This window comes from Urocitellus parryii, chromosome 1 (genome assembly GCF_045843805.1).
Source record: "Urocitellus parryii isolate mUroPar1 chromosome 1, mUroPar1.hap1, whole genome shotgun sequence".
Taxonomy (NCBI): domain Eukaryota; kingdom Metazoa; phylum Chordata; class Mammalia; order Rodentia; family Sciuridae; genus Urocitellus; species Urocitellus parryii.
The window spans coordinates 77,686,107-77,706,820 of record NC_135531.1 but is presented as its reverse complement, the minus strand read 5'-3'; the positions used below and the strand labels follow the sequence as shown (position 1 = coordinate 77,706,820).

The following is a 20,714-nucleotide window of genomic DNA, read 5'->3' as shown; positions in this document are numbered from 1 at the left end:
GTAAAAGCTTGATAAAATGTGAAAAAGTGGAAAACTTGAGTCGATCCTGAATATTTTAATTTTATATTTGTATTGGAGTTTTTTAAAATTCTCTAATTATCTCTTCCTTTTCCTCATCTGTATTAAAAATATGTCAGGAAATTAAGCAAGAATTTTAATATACAATTGAATTAGAATACTAATTAGTTTTACAAATCATGTTAGCCAATTTCAAAAACACCATTAGCTACACAACCAAAAAATACCTTTAATTTATATGGTTCAGAGAAATGTAAACAGGTTGTCAAAGCATTGTAATATGTTGACATGTGAAAGTAAGCACATGGTGAAAAGACATTTTCATATACTATGGCACTGACTAAATACATCGATTTAAAGTTTACGTATTTAGTTCTGTGTCACCATAACCGAGGTTTACATTTTTGTTTCTTATGTTTCTTTTAATAGAATTCAATTCCTTTTCGACCTTCGATTCAGTTCCAAGGGCTTCAAGGGGTGAGTACTGTTATTGAGCAAAAATATTTAATATTCTTTTTATGTGCCATAGAGTTTGAAATTTACTTTAACTTGGCACTCTTAATATCATTGGTCACTCATATTTGGTGAACTTTGTGACTAAACAAAAGTTTCTGACTTCTTTGATTAAGACACTTGAATTATCTTTTTTTCTTAATTTCTTTAAAAAATAATTCAGATATAGCTATTGAGAAATTTTTTCCTAAATCATGAATAATTGCATATTTGAACCTTTTATTGAAGGTTCAAACATCAAAGTTTTGTATGAGTGTTTTATTTGCCACAACAAAATCTCCATAAAGAATTTTTTTTTCAAGCATGTTATAAATATGTGATTTTGTTACTATTAATAAAATTTGCTGTCTGTACCCTCAATTTTAAAAATTATATATGCTAGGAAATGAGATGTATGAATAGAAATTAAGCTTTTTCAGTATATAAAATGAACTGATTTCTGTGTCTATTTTATTGCTATAATAAAAAGCAAAATATGCTGGGTGGGGTGTAGCTCAGTGGTAAGGACGTGTGAGAGGCTCTGGGATAAATCCCATCACCAAAAAAAAAGCATAATATGTGATAACTTTTAATAAAATTGACCAATGTATTGTGTGTTTGCAGTATATAATAAATTTTACAATAATATCAATATTATTTTAAGTTATTATTATTAATATTTGATAGTAATAAAATAAACTGCTTCCTCATTGAAGTTAATATGCATTCCTGTCCCTATGTACCGGCTTATAGTATGGATATCTGGAAGATCTGTAAGATCGAGCTATGAAAAAGGCAAACTGAGGGAGGATGATCATACTCTTGTTTATTCTAAATCTATATGCTTATGATTTTTTAATGTTACAAAATGCAAAAATGTTCATGTAAATAAATACAGTGGTTCTAAACTTTATAACTTGAAGACATTTTGAGAGTCAGATTAATTATATCATTCAACTAAAAGTACAGTACTTCTAAATCTGTTGTGTAATGCTAACTTCAAGAAGATGTTTGTGTGGATGTCAGGGATTTTCTTCTAGTGACAGCTTTACAATGAAGTCCCCCCACCCCCCTCAGTAACTGAGTGTTCATGAATGGGATCCTAATTGGAACAAGCATTCTTCTGAATTCTGTTGTATAGCTTTTTAGGTAGTCTTTAGTGCTTACTGATTTCTATATTTGAGGAGTTAGTTCAACCCTTTATGTAAGGCTTCTTGAGTTTTTCTGCAGGTTTTAATGGCATTGGTAATATTTGAAGGAATGTTCCAGAGGCAGACCTAAGTCCTTGAGTCCCAGAGGGCTCCATGGATTTTCAGAAAAGAGTTATTTGGAAGGGGAGAGCAATGGCTAAGGGGGAAAGTAAAGTTGAAGCTGCATTTCTCTCACTAGGGATCTTAAGGCCATACTTGTTGTGGGCTGCTGCTTCCCTCAATTCTCTCTTTAATCCAGTTGGGACATTAAGGTTAGGGAAATGCAAGTAAAGGCTACTTTCTTAGGAGGCACTGAATTAGATTGGAAGACTAAATGATAGTGAACAATATATGTATGCTTCCAAACTTCCATTCTGACACTTGCAGCTTTTAGAAATCTTGGAAGGATCATGGTTTTTGCTGACATACTAATTGCCTCAGGACTTAAGCACCATTGCAAAGCAAGTAGATTATATTTGAAAGCTTGGGCCTTCTTTTCCAAATTCTCCACCTATCTTTCCCCATAGTGTTCCTGGCCCCATGTGTCCAAGCTTCCCTAGTTTATATTTGAAGAAGAGTTATATTATACTCTTCTTCCCACTCTATCCCTTTCCTGAATATAGATTGCTGATAAAAATAATTTAGTTATAAATAGCTGGTAGGTTTAAATCTTAATGGATGTTTGAATTTTAGCAGATAAGCTTTTTAACCCAAGTGAATGGTGGTTGGATTTGGTACAGAAGATGGGTAAGTGGGCAGCAGAATGAGAGCTATAGGGTACTTGCTCCTACCTTGCTTATTCTGGATCTGTCTTCTTAACCGCCCCCCCTCCCTTTTTATTATTCTAACTGGGAACAAAATATATGGACTCAGCATTGTTTTAGAGCCTGCAGCTGCATTCCATCTGCCCTCCCCCCTTCTCTTTGCAGAGCTCTCCCCAGCCCTTTGGGACTTAGTAAAAACAAAGAGTCATTACAGGGGAAAGAGTGGGTTGGCACAGCCTACAGGGAATATGCAGAGCCATAAATGTGAGGGTCTTCTGTACAGTGTTCCTCTGTTTTTCTGGAGAGCCATGATAAGTTAGCATTACCCATGCTGGTTGCTTAAAAGCCTTGAGGAAGTATGCTTAAAGAGTTTTCCTATGCGGAAAATGCTTAAGATTTGAAATTGGAAGGTTTAAATTTAGATTTCCCTCCAAAGATATTTACCCTTAGTTAGAAATTTTGTCTTCTTACACCAGACATGATTGAAAATGTACCTTAACTATCATGATAGTGTCATGCAGGCATATTTGAAGCATAACTGAAGCCTGCTAAAATATCCTTTTAAAAGTGAGCATGGCATGTTAAAATTATCTCCTGTTTCCCTGAGGAGACTTATGCTAAGTACCACATGGTTATGCTGTTCCTTGTTACTAATTATAGGATTTTTTCCCCCTCAGTAATGTCTTTAGGAGGCCAGAATTTGAGTCTTGGCAGGTTAACTTTTAAGTATATTTACTTTTCTGCTTGAACATGTTCTCCTAGGTTGAAGTTAACTTCTAAATAAATTCAGATCGAAACATTAAAGTATGAGTAAAAATTCTAAGAATCATTGATAACTTGGATTTTTACCATCAGAGTTGAGCAGCAGCTTTTATAGCTTAAAAAATAAAAATAAAAAAATTTTTATCTTTCACAGTTCAGCACACCCCTTTCCTTTAGTGAAAAAGGGCATTCAGGAAATTGGATGGTCACTGAAAGCATTTTCTGGATTCAAAAAGATAAAAATATCTATGGGAGCTGTTGATTCTGATAACTAAACTCATGAATGTCAGGAACTGGATACATCATCTAAATGCCTTGTTGATTCTGAAGGGTGGGGCCAACCAATTATCTTAATAGTTCTAATGCATACCTAGGATACTTACTCATAACTAAAGGTTTACTGTGATTATAAATATCTATAGAGCAGCATATTTGTACAAAAAAGAGAGCTGATAAATCCATGTGGCCTACTGCATTGAAATGTCCAATTTACAAATTCAGAGGGATGTGTTGGCATAATCTGCCCAGTTTCCAAAGGCTCTATCATTGTTGTCAAATGAGGTTTATAAAAGTCAGGATAGTTCTATCTCTACAGTTTAACCAGACAGTAAAAATGCAGCAGGTAAACATTTTTCAAAGATGTGCATTCTAATGAATTTTTAAAAATTGAACTCCATATTTTTATGCTTACTGAAAGTTTCTTATCTAAAGACATAGTTAATAGAGGCTATAGCTATAGCTACAGTGACTGTTCTTCACTCTATACTGTATATATAGCTTTAAAAGAAGAATTGCTGGAAGCAGATTTACTTAGTATTTTCTCATAATGGCAATTGTTACAGATACAGTAACATAATTATTCCAAGTTATTGGAACATAATTATTCCAAACTATAAACAGTTGCCTAATCAATGAATATACTAATAGCTTAGTTTATTGTTCTGCTTATTTCTTATTTTATTGCACATTCTTTCTACTCTTATTGAAGGCAAGTGCTTTATCATGTGCCTTAGAATGAAAAGACACAGGGATGTATATGACATAGGCTTTCTCTCAGGGAACTCACAGCCTGACAAACACACATATACTAATACTCAGGAAAGAATTAAAAATAAAGGATTTAACCAGAACCATCCACTAACAAGGGACTGTAGGAACAGGGGACTATCAGGAACAAGGTGTAGTGTGCAATAGGGACTGGTATGAATCAGCTTTTTAAACAAAGGTTTTGGTGGATGTAAAATGTGATATCCTGGCAGTAGGAATGTAAAATTCCAAGCCTATTAAGAACTGTGCTCACACATACACCACACAAACACATACAGACAGAGGTAGGTCTGTGGAATAATTGAGATACAATCTGAAATGGCAAGGTTTTCAACAGCAAATGATGGCCACACCTGCTGGCTCATGGTGCTGTTGTTAGTTGATTTGCCTATGGCTTCAGGGACTGATGTCCAGGGATGATTCCTCTGGGCAATGAGAAACAATGTTAACTTTATCACAGTATGAGATTCCAGGCCTCAAATTAACTCAGTATTTGTCATGAGATTGCTGCTCCAAAATTCTAATTTAATTGCTTATTTCAGACTCAGCAATCCCAGAGGCCTTAGAAATTAGAAGTTAATTTTACATATATAATTTTTAGAAATGATTATTAAGAAAAGAATTGAATATAGAAAATATTTTCTTAAGAGTATTATGCATTTTCTACACTGAGTGAAACACTGCATTGCACACACTTTTCCAAGAATGAACAAGGAATAGCCAGCCAAACAAGTTCTAAATGTATGCCTCCCAAAAAGGCATGGTGACCTTCTGAAGTTTAAATCGGCATTTAACTGGTAACTTTAAAGGCTTGAATGATGCTATAAAACTCATGGAAGAGAGTCATTAACTCCAAAGAACATAGAGTTGAATTTTCTTTTCTTTTCCTTCCTTCCTTCCTTCCTTCCTTCCTTCCTTCCTTCCTTTCTTTCTTTCTTTCTTTTTTTTTTTTTTTTGTTAAATCTTCAAGTTTAGCACAGCATTCAGAAATACTTGATTAATTATTCAATTTTCCTTGTGGGGGCTGGGAAGAAGATTGAGTCTGAAAAACTAAATTATACAGTATTTGAAATTAGTAGGCAATTTCAACCGCCTTGAAAATGCTTCCCGCAGACTGCCCTTCTCTACCCGACTTGGTACCTGGGAAGCAAAGATAACTATCAGCTTGAAACAAGCAGTAAAGACAAAAATAAATCCCCAACACTGCCATTCCTTCTTAGATGATATACCTTTCCTCTGACTGCTTTCCCCTGCCACTTTTGGTTTGGCTAGCCCACTGGTTTTGCCAATGGTTGTGTTTAGTCAGTCTGCTCAGAAGGTTGCTGACTAACAGTTACCTTCATAATCTTGGCCCTGAATGTAATTAATACTAGAAAGATGTTAAAATTATATCCATTTATAATGGCAGCTCTGTTTTAATTTTTTAAATATTTCAGTGATTGATGTGTAGATAGCATTCATTTTAATGTTCACATTGAATGACCGCTCTAACCACATTAGTTTATTAAGATATTAATAAAATTTAAAATTACCTAATTTTTAAAAATGTTTAAATTTGATACGTACACACACATACACACACACTTTTATAAATTTTATTTTAGCTAAGGGTCTGAGCTGCCCCTGAAAACTTGTTATCTCATACAATAAGGGAATCATAGTTTGAAACTACTGTAAATTGACCGGCTTCTCTATTTTATGTTAATATTCACCTCTGCCCTCCTTCTCTTTCTGGATAAGAACCAGCCTCTGCATTTGCTACATAAGCAGAAACAGTGAGCAAAATTCATTGTCCCTGTCTTCATAATATGACCAGGAACCACTATAGACCCCAAGCAAGATGAATCTAGGCCAGCTCTGCCTTCAAAGAGTTCAGAATAGCAGAGAGTGGGAGGGCAGCTGACTCTGTTTTAGGTGTCTGAAGAAACTATCTGAAAGTACTTACTGACCACAGCTTTGCACAGGCTTCAGAAAGGGCTATAGTAAGACAGGCCCCCACAACAGGAGCACAGACAAGGGTACTCCTCTAGTCTGTCCTTCACCAAACCTCATCACCTTGGAAAACAGGGATTGGAACTATGACTGAAATCTGAAGATGCCACAAACACCATAAAGTGCTTAGCAATGAGTTGATTACTGGTTTTATTCAGCAAACATTCAGGCTCTGTGATGGACAGTATAGATGAAGTAAATAAAACCTTAAAATGCTACTTCTTATTCCTAACTGACATTATCTGTTTGTTAAACTCTGCCACTGATGGCTTTTTTTTCCCTCACTAAAAACTAAAACTTGTGAAACTGAGTCATCTTCATTGCAGACAATGTCACTTTAATAGCACTCACTTATTTAAGCTTGGAAAATAATAATTTTACCCTTCTAGGTTTCCCATGGTTCTTATACTTAAAACATCCCTTAAATTTGAACCCTAAGCATCATTTAATTATCTTTTGACCTCTCACTATGCACAAAGCTCCATTCCAGACATACAAGACTATCTTGCAAGAGACTTATTTTTAAGAAATTCAAAATTGAAAGCAGGAAAAAGAAATCTTTGTAAAATTATGTCCAAGTCCCAAATCTTATTCCAAACAATATTTAATATGCACTTAAACAAACAAATCTATGTGTCCTTGATTCCAAGGTATCATTTTGGTTTTTTGTTTTGTTTTTGTTTTTTTAACATTAAGTTCTTTGAACTTGGAAGTATTTCATGATCAGAGACATCTTGGTATGATGTCACAGTTTGTCAGTATTTAACATAGTAGTACATAAAATTCGGAATTTTCTTACAATTGCTGGTATCTTAGATTCAGTGAACAGCAGCAATACAGTATTTAGAGAGTTCCGGTTTGCTGTAGTAAGGTTTTGCCTAGAATCTTTTCAGAAGCTTTCTTTGCTGAGTCCAGCCTTGACTGACTTGCTTATTACTAATTAGCTTGATATGTTAGACAATATGGAAAAGTATATATTATAAATTTACAGGGAAAGTATATATTGTAGATTATATATATAAATTATATATATAAAATATATATGTGTATGTATATATTATACTAACATAATATATATTAAATTAATATAATATACATTATATTAATATGTAATATTATATTAAACTGCTGTTTTGTTTTATTTATTTATTTATGTTTATGTGGTGCTAAGGCTCAAACCCAGTGCTTCACTTATGCTAGGAAGGTATATTTTTATAACCATTCTTGAATTGTGATTTAAACTGGAAAGAACAAGACTATGAAACAAAAATGTTCTCAACTTTGTCTTTGAGTCAAAAATGTTTACTTATCAAAGTAGCTTATTTGAAAACAAGTTCAGAGGAAGAGTTTTGTAGACTTAGGCTTTCAGAGCCCACAAACATGCTTTGAATTTGCCATATCAGGCTAAGAATTTTCAAATTCCTCTAGGGTCTTATAATTTGTTCTATATTTAAAATAAATTGGACAAGCACCTATTCTATTATTTCATTTACAGATTCCAATAATTTTTCAACAATTACCTTATAATTTCTTGAATATTACTGCCAAGATCTCTATACTAAGCACTTGCAAATATTATTCTCATTTAATCCTCACAGCAATGCTATGAAGCAGATACTCCCATTGTGCTCATGTGTAAACTATGCCTTGGAAGCTACATTACTTGCTGAAGTTTCTGCAGTGTTATTTCTTATTATATGTTGAAGGAGCCTGTACTCAGACCTAGGCATCTGTTCCCACTGCTGCACTAATGTACCTTTTCATAATAGTGTTTAATGAGCATTTTTATTTATTTTCACATTCACATAAACATTTGTTGAACACCTTCCTGACTAGCACAGGAAAGAGTCATGGTTATTGAGGCCTCAGAAAAGTGTGTTTGAGCTGAGGTTTGGATTATCAGGAGTTGGCGGACAAGGGGGTGATGGGAATACTTTTCAGACCTGAGGTTCAGCATAAGCAAAGTGGCAATCTGGTATGGGAAATGTCCCCACCTTCTTAAGAAGTTAAAATTTCACCCTGAAGATCAGTGCTTCTTACTTACTAAGTCTCTCTGGAGGTGTGATGAGATCTGGACATCTGGACTTTAAAAGTTTTCCCCACAGGCTTCCTTATGATAGGTATATTCACTGTAATGAGAATATAAGTGTCCACATGTGTACAAACACATACACCTCTTCTCAGGAGAAGTTTTGTGGCTGTCATCAGTTTCTGAGTGAGATCTTTGACCTTTCTAATTAAATAAAACTACTTCTGTAGATGAATGTCTTTCAAACACAATTATAGACAATTTTCATTAAGACAGTTTACTTTGTGATCCTTTACACATGTAGGTGTTCACATTCACACTATTGTGTTGTCTTTTATTTAAAAGAATCCTGATCACAATCCATTAAATTAATGTCATGACTTTCTAGTAGATTTCGGACTATGGTTTAGGGAACACTGTAGGAGATCATCATCTATTTAAAAAGCTTTTAATCAGAGAGCGATGTTGCCAGATTTGCAATATAACATGCTTCTCCTATAGCTGCCTTGACTTAGTTATTCCTTATATATGGGAAGGATGAAGAAAGAAGAGTCAAGGATAGCTCAGCATTTATTATTTGAGCATTTGAATGGATGGTGAAGCCATTATTCATGATTTGAAATAGATGGCAGCAGGCAGAGATAGAAGATATGGTATGTTTGGGACATGCTGTACATGTTCAGGTAACTTTCCAAACTTTGTTCTATCAACATGAAGCTATCCAGGAGGCATTAGCCTTGGAGATTTGGAGAAAAAGGATTTTTAAGAAGCAACTTCAAAGGATTTTTTTCTATGGTTTAATTATTTCTGAATATCCAGTAGTAAGAAGAAAAAAGAGGTAGATTTACAGATGTATTTTTGGTATGAAGCTATATTTAAGAATTTTTTTCAACTATGAAGAATGCTAGTTTAGGAGTAGTGTTACTTTTAATTACTAAAAAGCTCCTTTTGTCAAATTTTGTTCACACTAATTAAGAACAATGGCAGGTTAACAGAGATGAACTATGGTATATTCATTCAGTGGAAGCGTATACAACAATAAAAAGTAGTAATGTAATTGTAACTCTACAACATGGCAATGAAAACTCCAAGTGGGCAGAAAACTACATATGATATAACATCATTTTTATAAAATTTAATAACAGGCAGAACCAAACAGCATATTGTATAGGTTTTATATGTGATAAAATCTTTAGTAATCCCCCCAAAAAAATAATAATCATAAAAGTTAGAATAGTGGTTACCTCTGGTAAGGAAAGGCAAGCCAAAGATGAGGGACAGAAGATGGGTAAACATTATGTTACTGCTGACATTCTACTTCTTGAGCGGTCAGTTTACAGGTGTTCATTATGTCATCAGTCTTTGTAAGTCAAACTATATTTATTTGTAGAATCAAATATTACATAAATTAAATCTTATTCTCATTATTATAATTTGTCATCTTCATAGATTAAATGAGAAAAACCTGAACATATTTTAATAGATGCCCAAAAGGCAGTTATCTATATTTCCTAATTGTTCTGTAAACATAAAAGAAATTTTTGGATATGCCAAATTCAAATATGACAAGAATCTAGGAGAAAGGATGAATATTAAAAAGTTTAAAAACCAGGTTGAAAGAAGGAGGTAGAGAAGGCAGGTCTTGAATTTATCTATAGCTAGACACCAGCTAAATATCTTACTAGTCAACTACTTGATAGAGCTGCTTTGTCATCTATCAGAGGAGAAAGAAGTTTTCTCTGTCTGTAATCTCTCTCCTCAGTGGAAAGAAGGTACAGGCAGAGTTGCTGCTGTTATCAAGGACATAGGGAGGAGAGAACCATTTTTCTGAGTTAACACTTGACAAGTTTTAGGAGGGGCATTGTAAAGTGTCCTGGGGGGAAAATATCCAGCCTGGAAAGGACAGATTAGGAGAATAAAAAAATAGCAGTTAGTTGAATTTAAAAAGATGAGGTTCTTAGGGGGCTTGAGGTAACAAAACTCAGAATTCAATAGAGAACAGATTAAGAACCAAATTGGACCCACACCAGTAAGAAGTTGGTAGATAAGCAGCCATAGGAAAAGGGAAGTCTTTTATAATATTTAAAAAGCTTAGAGTCTTTAATAATTACTCAATAAGTTATGTCAGGGATATCTTATTTTAGAATGAGAATATAAGGAATAGCCATATTTATGAATGCAATACTCTACTAATCTAAGAACTTCTTTCTTATGACTGATCTGAATGCTTTTTAGTTTCCTCAGTCTAGACCTGTTGGTATTCATTCAACTCAGCCTTCATAAATTAGGAAGAAGGTATTGGGGAGTATTCCATTTCCATTGAAGAGTATGGTGATGCTGACATATATTTCCACAGCTGTTGCCATAAGGGGAAACTTTGTGCTAAGGATACTTGTTGTTTTGTTTTGTGTAGGGGTTTTTTTGTTTGTTTGTTTGTTTGTGTTTTGGGGGAGGGAGTTGTTTTGTTTTGGTACCGGGGATTGAACTCAGGGGCCCTCTACCACTGAGCCACATCCCCAGCCCTACTTTGTATTTTATTTAGAGACAGGGTCTCACTGAGTTGCTTAGCACCTTGCTTTTGCTGAGGCTGGCTTTGAACTCATGATACTCTTGCCTCTGCTTCCTAAGCCACTGGAATAAATGTCGTGCTCCGCAGTTTTTTGTTATTGTTGTTTTTTAAGGAAGATAGTGTTCTGTTCCTTCCGTAGAGAATTGGAAGAATAAGATAATTATGATTAGTTTTGGATAAAATGTTACATGTCATAATTTCTGACTCAGTAAGAAAACAATCTCTAACTTCTTTAAAAAATACTCAAGGCAATTAAGACATGAAGGACCAGGGTCATAGTGATAACCTAAAGTATAATTTATTGTTTTTTTTAATACAGCCATTATTTTTTCTGATTGAAAAACAAAGTGAATGAACATTTTAGGATTATATAAAGTACATATACATGAATGAAGAAGAATAATAGAAATGTCCCCAACAGTGAAAGACCTTTTTTAGGATTTCTCCTAGTCTTTTTTTCATGCTTACATATACACTTTAAAAATTGTAATGGTAGTCTATTGTTTTTTCCATTTAGCATAAGTCATGAAGTTTTAAGCAGCTGCCTAATATTTCATTGTATGAAATGAAACTATCATTTGTTTAGCCATTCTCCTATATAGTTTCTATATGACAATAATAGTACTAAAAACATCCTTGTGCATAAATATTTTATTTCACCACTAATTATTTCCTTGGGATAAATTCCTAGATGTAGAATTTACTAAATCAAACAATATTAAGGCTTTTCAAGTTTTCAGTAACTGCCACCAAATTGTCTACCCATCCCCAGAAAATTGCAGCTATTTTGAAAGTTCTGTCTTTCAAAATGCATGATTTTTAAATTTCAAAGTTAATCATTTGATGTTTACAAACTGACAGTATGACATACTTGGTAATATCTGTTGTGGGTAAAACAGTGATGTTTTAGGATATCATGAAGTATTATCAAATGTTTTACTGTTTGCATCTGATATTGCCATAAGAAATGGCTTTGATTTTTTTTTTCATTTCCTTATATAATTTATGTTTCTCCCAATATAGTGGGGGAAGTTTTTACATTAGCAATCATAGATACTCTTTGAGATAATTACATTTTTTTCTAACATTTAAAAATAATTATGCTAGATATGAATTTGGTGTCAATATACCTTATATATAATCAGAGATATGATAAATTATTGTATAATGGTGTATTAAGAATTATAATGCAAAATAAATTTTTAAAAAGAAAAAAATAATTATGCTATTTATATAACACTTTACATATTTTGCTGTTCTGACATTTTTATGTACCAATGTTTATGGTCCTAATAATTTAGTGTTTTTGGATTTCCACCCTCATCTTTACATGCCTGCCTTCTTTAAAGGAACATTGCAAACTTCTCATGAAGCCCGCTGATGTGGATCTCTTTCTTTTTATGGGGCAATGCAGTGAGCTATTGACAAAGGGATAAACTGGTTTACTACCTCATCTAGTTCTTTTGTCCTAGAGGGACCTGATGTGTGTGGTGCTACCTCCTAGCAGAATTAAATAACTAACTAGAAGATAATCAAGCAGAAGTTCTATGATGTTAATTATCCAAATATAGTAATTGCATTAAATGTTCATATGTAAATCTCTGCCTCTTGTTTGATAGCATAGTGATGTCTGAGTTTTAAATTTTCAAATGGTCAAAGAATATGAATACATAGGTTTATGTGAATACATAGGTTTATGTGAATACATAGGTTTATGTGAATCCATAGGTTTGATGGCTTTGTTAATAGCCCAGCTATACTATCCCTAGAAACATTTCAGTCTTATATTTCTTACAATCATAAATCAATTTATCTAAGAGGATTAACAGGCCATCTTATTTATATCAGACATGCCAAGTGTCTTAGAAGTCAGAGCTATTTTGTTCTAATTTAGCTCTGGAGGTGCTTTACATATTGACACCTGTGAAGTCAGAAATAGTTTTACTTTATATACTAGGAAAAATTAGCAAATGAATTGAACTTGTGAGTAGAACCAATTTTTTGGCATAGACCTTAACACAGAAATGTAATGTCAGAGCAGATATTTAGGGGGGGGAGGGAAAGATCTATGAAAATTAAAATACTAAGACCTTATTCATATTTATTCACTTTTAGGGGTACCTATAGCTTTGGCACAAGCAAAAAAAACACAAGTCTTTCAAAAATTGTTTGTATTTATGAAGATTGAATGCTGTAAAGTCACAAAGTTGTAGTTCCCATGAGAACCCTTAATTCTATTTATTTGTTTCTTTGTTGTGCTGTAGCTAGTATCTGGGATTCTCTGGAGCTCTGAAAGCAGTGTATTTTGTGTGTGTGTGTGGATAGGACACTTGGGAAGCAATGTTTGCTACCCTGCTGGAGTATCAGAGCATCTGAGATTTTTCAGCCTTTTAGGATATCTATTGTGGCTGATTTGGCCCTGTACCTTTTTAATCTATACTTTGAGTTCAGGATGGTTAGAAATATTACCAATCTTTTTAATTGTTTTTCTAGATAGCTTCTTTTGCTTTCATTGACATCAATACTAAAGTTCAGACCTGGAAGGCTTGTAACCCTTAGGTAAATGCAAATGATTCAGAATCAGTGGAGTCATTTATGATTATCTATAGGGTGCTTGTTACCATTCTTTGACCATTTGAAAATTTAAAACTCAGACATCATTATGCTTAAGGAAGACATATGTGCTTGTATCAAACAGAACAAGTAGGAGCAAGAGCTCCCCAGTGTTGTCCTCATATGACCAGAGCAAACACGTTTTGGTGCATACTATGTGCTGGGCCTTATGTCAAGCACCTTAGATGGGTTATATCTGAACTTCACAACAGTCATATGAGATTGGTAATATTATTATCTACATTTTACTGGGAGGATACTGAGGATTGCTGAGGTTAGTTACTTGCTCAAGATAATGCAGATGGTAGACTCTGGAGCCAAAATGGGAAACTGGGCAGTTCATTTCAGAGCCCATGATCAGGCACACTAGATGTGTTCAGTTTAGTTTTGCAAAATTTAGGCTGTTCCCTTTCCATCTGTGTGTAAAAGACAAGTTTATACTTTTTCTTCTCAAGCCATTAAGGGAGGGCTAACTTAGAAATGGAAATGGCAGGGGATTCAGTTTTACAGAAAGCATTCTTAAAAGGAGTGGGAACAGCAGGATGCCGTTTCCTAGTTTCCTATCTTTAGTGTCAGCATTGATTCCCATTAAAAGGTGGCATGTGTGTTTCTGAACATGTCTTTGGTAATTGTCATTTTAGGTGTGATTGCATATTACATGTCTTATTGTTTCTCCATCTCTAATGTAGACCATGGCTTTATGCCTTTGATCCCACGGGCTTTTATGATGTTACCACAGTGGCTGCCTCAGCAGTCCCAGTCCCCCATCATCCAGTCCCTCAACCAGAGCAGCTCTGACTCTTTGTAATCCATGGTGGGTTTTCTCATAAGATTTATTTTGAGAAAAAAATACAAAATTCTGTATAGCTTAATTGGGGGAGTTGAAAGTAATTAATGTTGAAAACAGAATTAAAGGCTAAATACAATTTCAAATCTACATGGGAATGTTTTTTAGATTTTTATCTATTTATTTTTATTTTTTAGTTGTAGATGGACACAGTATCTTTATTTTATTTATTTATTTTTATGTGGTGCTGAGAATCGAAACCAGTGCCCCACATATTCTAGGCAAATGCTCCACCACTGAGCTACAACCGCAGTCCAGATTTTATCTATTGTTTATCTTGGTGAATTCATAATTTCTAATGGTAGTGTTGATGGGGTTTGGGTAAAACCATGTGTTTTGCAAAACCTAGGGCCTGGGCCACTTTTCAAAACCTCTGTTGATATTAAGGACTCTCATCTGTCAAGTTATAGTCTCTACCCACAGCTACAAAAAGATTGGAGGCACAGATTCTAGAACTGCCCATGTTTGCCAGCGATTCCTTCTAGTATCATGCAAGACAAGTTTCCTAAAGAATTAAGCTTATAATGTTATTCTTACACAATTCTCATGTTCTTTACAAGGTTTCCTTTAAAAAAAAATGGAGCCCAAGACCACAAAAGTGCATCTCACTCTCAGGTGTCCACAGTCTTTCCTTTAAATGTGTACACTGCTCTATTGCTTGCTTCTCTGAATGAATCTCCTTGTGACAGCTTTCTTCAAGATTCCAGGGAAGCAAGAAGAGCAAATGAATTGAAAGTTGCCAGTCATATTTATTATTCATTTATTTATTTTGTAGAATTCAGGTTTGGGCTTTGTTTCTGAGAAACAAACCTTTGAAAAAAATAATTCTGCTTCCTAGTTGACCAAAATTACTAAATATAGAATTGTTTAGTGTTGTCTCCATAAGTTCTTTAAAATATGAAGTGGCTTTAAAGAAGCAGAGTCACATTTTCAAGTGGAATTTTTTTTGGAACCAGAATTTCTGTTAATATTTTCATAAGATGAGATACACTTTTTAAAAAGAAAAGCATATGATATAAATGTAAGTTCCACAAACCCAGGAAGCCACTTGGCCTGGGTTTGGGGGCTAAACATAGCACAAGAGAGGTCAGAAAGTTTCTTATCCTGACGTTTGTGCCACACAGCAGCAGCTGTATGAGCTTTCTTCCTCCTTTCATTTTATTTATATTTGCCTCTTCTGGGAAGTCCAGTTTTCCACAGACTCTTAAGTAATGCATTTCATTTTTATAAATTTATTTCTGAATGAATTTAATCTATTTCCAAGTTTCCAGATAAATCCAACAAATATTTATCAGATATCTGGTATGCCCCAAATATAAATATAAAATATTTATAAGACCATGGTTCTAACCTCTAAAAACAGTCTGGTGAAAGAAAAAGACACATAAATAAGTACTTTCGTGTACAGTGTAGTGAAGACAGTAGTAGAGGTGAGGAGACTTGGGGGTCCCAAAAAAGGGACCTCTGAACCCACCTCCCTGGGAAAGGAAAAGTTCCCTGAAAGAGGAAAGGATTCCTGGTCTGAATTTTAAATGAAGGTTAATAAATTAGCAAGAGCTAAAACAAGACATAGGGACCCAGGCTAGTGTGTTTGGTGCCTAATGGCAAAATATTGTTTCTAAAACAAAATATAAGACAGAGAATAAGGCCCAGTTAAACTGGTTTAGTTGCAAGTGTGCTAGTCTATTGGGAAGGAACCTTATATATCCTATTAAGGAGCATGAATACTGAAGAGGGAGACATGAAAAAGTAAATGATGCTTGGGATTGACATAAAATTGGCATTTTATGAAAACAATTTTTTAAAAAACTGAATGTTAGGGGATAACTGAAGAATGATTTAGAGGATGGGATTGAGAAGGGTCCAAAATGGAGGCTGAGGGCAAATTGTCCACAATAAGAAAAGGTAATATTGAACCAAAACAGAGGATGTAGATGAACACATACACTTAAGGAATAATTTAGGAGGGAAAGGCAGTAGGACTTATGATGACCTAGATTTTGAAAGGGCTGAGGTTGTGTGAAAAAGAGAAGTCAAGGTCAACTCCTCAGGTTGTCAGTAACCTCAGTCACTAAATGGTGATTTGTTAACTGGGAAGTAGACAATGGGGCTCAGGGGTGGTTTTAAGGATCTGATGATAATTTAGTTCATTTTTATACCAACATTGATTCTGTGGGTGGGAAGGGGAGTTACATTTTGGGAGTAACTGGTTAATAAAACAAAATGAAATTCAATTTTATGATAAGAGATGCTGAATTCCAATAGCCATTGAGGAGGCCCTTGTGCTTAGTCCAGCTATGACTACATTTTGAACAAACTACTGGCTTTCTCACTTTTCTTCCAAAAGCTACTTTAGCATTTGCTTCACTTTTGCATTCATTTTTAAACAGACGATTTCATTTTCTCATGCTCCATGAGCCAAATATTTTTCCCCCAATACAGTATCTCTAGTATCTGTTATTTGCATCTTTCCCCTGCCAAAAATTGTCATCCCCACTTTTTTCCTGGAAATACCCAGCTACCAACCAACTCACACCCAACCACCTGGTTTCTTTTAAATAATTTTTAGCCATGAAGCTACAAAATGAGTCATAACAAAACTAACTTTGAAGCCCCCTTTTAGCTGGTGAAACCAACATTGGTTAATTGTTTTTTAAAAATAAAAGGTGAATTCAGCTAATTAATAAATTCAGTTATATTAAGGGACTTATCACATCCAAGATATATTAATTTATTCATTCAATCTCATATGTTTATGTAAAAATGCATATGTCTATCTATGTACACACACAATTGGCAAAACACTTTACAGTCATCTTTTACTTCTCTCTTTTATTCCTCACATTTAATATGTCTAGAAATTCTGCTATCTCTAATTGAAAAATAAATACCTTTCTCTCTATTTCCTGGACCTAGCTACTATCATCTCATGTCTGGATTTCTATTACATATGTGCAACAATAGCAGGGATTTTTGTGAGGTTTATTCAGTTGTATATTGCAGAAATTTAAACATTGCCCAGCACAGTAGCACTTGGTTAATGTATGTAGAATAAATAAATTAAATGAATCAATTAGTTAATCAACATCACCTCATCTGACACACCAGAAGGCTGGCTTTGTATTAATTGAGTAATTATATTCAAAGAGCCAACAATTATTCGGCAGTTTCTTCAGTTTCATTTATATAGCAATTTGGGTGTACTTGATTTTTAAAAATGAGTACTTGTCTTCCATAGATGTTATTGCTTACTTATAATTTCAAATAAAATTAGTTTTGAAATGTTGCCACCGATGTTTTCTCCAAAAGGGTCATAAATTTCAAAGAATACATCAGAAATGAGAGTGCTATTCTAAGGAATCATTTTTCCAGTAACTCTGGATCCTACCAAAATCAGGGAAGAGCTCATTATTGGGCTGTTCTGCTCTCCAATCCAGAACTACTTAAGAAATTCTAATATTGGATCTCACAGAGCTATATGAAGAACAACAAGGAAAGCTATTTTGTTTTACTTTATAAACATCTTACTAAAAGGGAAGAACTCAAAGAAATAAATGGACTTATTTTGTCCTGAATTATTTATGTTAATTGCTACATGAACTGAATTTTTTTGGATAACTGCCAATATTTCTCTTTGTGCTAGATGAAGTTGGCATTTTGTACTACTCTCCTCAGCAAAGTATCTCTCTCATATGAAATTCCAGATGTAGAAACACATGCAAGAAAGTATGTTGGAATCTCTCCATTTCCCACCCTTCTTATCTTCAGAAATACTTAGTTAGCTCTTACTGATCTCTCTAATTTTTAACTTTTTTTATTGCTGGTGAAGGATGCCCTCTTCTTCCTACTCCTCCCCCAGCATTTGTTTGCACATCTGGGCTGATCTGAGAGGTTTTTATTTTCCTTCTCTAAACCTATAATGTCAGTTGGGCCTTAATGTTATAACTGCTGCTCTAGTTTGAAAAATAGGACTTGTGGGTTTCAGGTTGAGGTTTCTATTTTCTGTTCTGATTCTAGATTATCTATTCTGTACCTACCATGTACAGTCTGAATGGTACATGCAAATATATTTTTCTAGCTAAACTGTATTTTCTAGATTGTTAGGAAATTAGAATTATCAAGAATCTGGAAAGAATTTGAGTGTGCAGTTGAATGATAGATAAATTAGCCAAATAATTTTAAGAGGCAAGCTGGCTTTCTAAGATAACTGGAGGGGTGGAGGAGATGGGTTCTGAGGTCATACAAATTGGGAAAAACTACTAAGTTAAAAGGACCTACAGCAAAGAAAGTCATTTTGTTTAACCTGGCATTTCCCAAATTTATTTGAGGGTAGAATTCCCTTTTTACATAAGGAAACTTTTCAGCATGCTTTGGAAATATTGGTGGAAAGAAAGCAGACACTTCAGTTCTAGCCTTGGCTTAGACATTAATCCACATTTTCATTCATTCAACAAATATGTATTGAGTGACAACTTTGTGCCAGTACCATTGGAGATGCTGGCAATACATTCAGGAAACACAATAGACAAAGGCCTCTGTCTTTGCAGAGCTTATATTTGGTGGGGGAAGAAAGACCATAAACATAACATGTGACTATTATGGTAATGAGTATTTTGGGCAACCATGGAGCAAGGTAAGGGGACTGAGAGTCTAGGGATTACAATTTATAATATGGACATAACCTTTAGCAAGTCATTGAGCCTCTTTGTCCCCAGTTTATAAAATGAAGAAGTTAAACTAGGTGAATTTAGCTCTCCTGTTCCTATAGGTCTACTTTAAGACCAGGAATTATCATATCAAACTATAATATTACTGGTTCATGAGTATCTCATTGAACATTTATAGTCACCTTAGCAGAAAGTTGGATATTAAAGCTCATAGAATTGCTGCTAAAGAAGAGCTCTGTCACTTCAATCATTTATAATATTCACAAAATAACAAAGCTTTTAAATAAATGGGAGAAGAAACACTACTGGCCCTATTTTTAATTTAGTGTATACCTCAATCCAATACTGAGTATTATTGGACTTAAGGGTAGGAAACCTCTGCAGGAAAGGTGCCGACTGCTTTTAAGCAGATGTTAGCATACACTTTTAAGCAGATGCAAAAGTTGCAGCAGCATGCACGTTGCACTTCTGCCCTGGATCCTTATGTAAATAGCAGGTCTGTGACTTGATGTCGAAATGACCTTTCAGACAGTATTCCATTGCCACATGCCTGAGCTTGTATCCGAGAATAATTAGAAGCTTTGACTTACACATCTTGGTATACGGTATACAGTGTTTATGTTAATTATAAATGTCTGAAAGTTTCCTGAAACTTTGTCTTTGTAGCTTTTTATCAAAGACAGACTGGTGTTTGGGAGGAGAATTGTGGATTGTGGTCCTAAACCTTTGATTTTCGGTCTCTCATTTTTGGAATGAAAATTAAAATCTGCTCTTCCAGTTACCTACACAGGGTGATATATTTTTCTTTCCTTCAGCTTGAATAAGAAACTGTTTGGAATAAGGCAATCTTTAATACTTTCTAAGTAATATTTTCTTGTTAAGTTACCCATTAGACACAAAGTTTATTTATACCAATATCTAAGCATGTCTTCAAGAGTGAAATGGATATAAAGAGTAGCACTATGTTTATAACTGGTAAGTCTGTATAACAAACACTTTGGCTCACTCAGAGAGCAAGCCACTCGATAAATGGGAAAAGCAGGTTATAGGACAGATAAGGGAGAGGAGGCTTCACAACTAAACTAGGATATCTCAGAGTAGACCAGAGCCTGTTTGTCCCCAATTTATAAAATGAAGAAGTTAAACTAGGTGTTGAAGGCTGCACGTGGGGTATCTTGAGATGTTATCTAACCCAGAGCATTATGGATAGCTAGAGTGTCAGAGGAACTTGTGGATATGCATCTGTGATGTCCTCTGAGATATATGGGAGCCTGTTCCACAGCTTGTGTAGGTGGTTTTTTCTTCCAAATGGTCACAAAGCATGTTCTGAAATACTGCCCTTCAAATTTATGGACTATAGGGATGGGGAAGTGAAAATGTACTGGTTAAGGTGGGCCTAGGATCAGCTTTTAGGAACTGGGCTAACTACCATGGGAAATTAATTTTGAGGTCTGATTTAGAAACAGTCTTGGAAGAACATCCCTTGGTAAGATATAGGAACTTCTCAATTTTAGGTATTTTAAGCTTTTCCAATAGGTCAGTGGGAATGTCTTTATATTTAGGGACTCAGGATTTACTTGAAACTTTTAGCTAAATAACTTTAAGTTTTACAACTTCCAATTAGAAGAAAATGAAAAGTTAATAAATGCACATGAGCCTTATTTAAAGGATATTTAGCCATTCTATGGCTCATGTATACTTCATATTTGCTTTTCAATTACCTC

The 20,714-nt window shown here is 34.4% G+C and overlaps 1 protein-coding gene across 2 annotated transcripts in view; it reads left to right on the top strand.

Moving 5' to 3' along the window:
• The window catches only part of Ell2 (elongation factor for RNA polymerase II 2), a 72,564-nt gene that overhangs the window by 15,868 nt on the left and 35,982 nt on the right, over nucleotides 1–20,714 (top strand). For both annotated transcript variants that reach the window (XM_026385863.2, XM_026385862.2), the window contains exon 2: nucleotides 448–495. In XM_026385863.2, coding sequence (XP_026241648.2) covers nucleotides 448–495 — 48 coding nt within the window. The remainder of the gene's footprint in view (nucleotides 1–447; nucleotides 496–20,714) is intronic.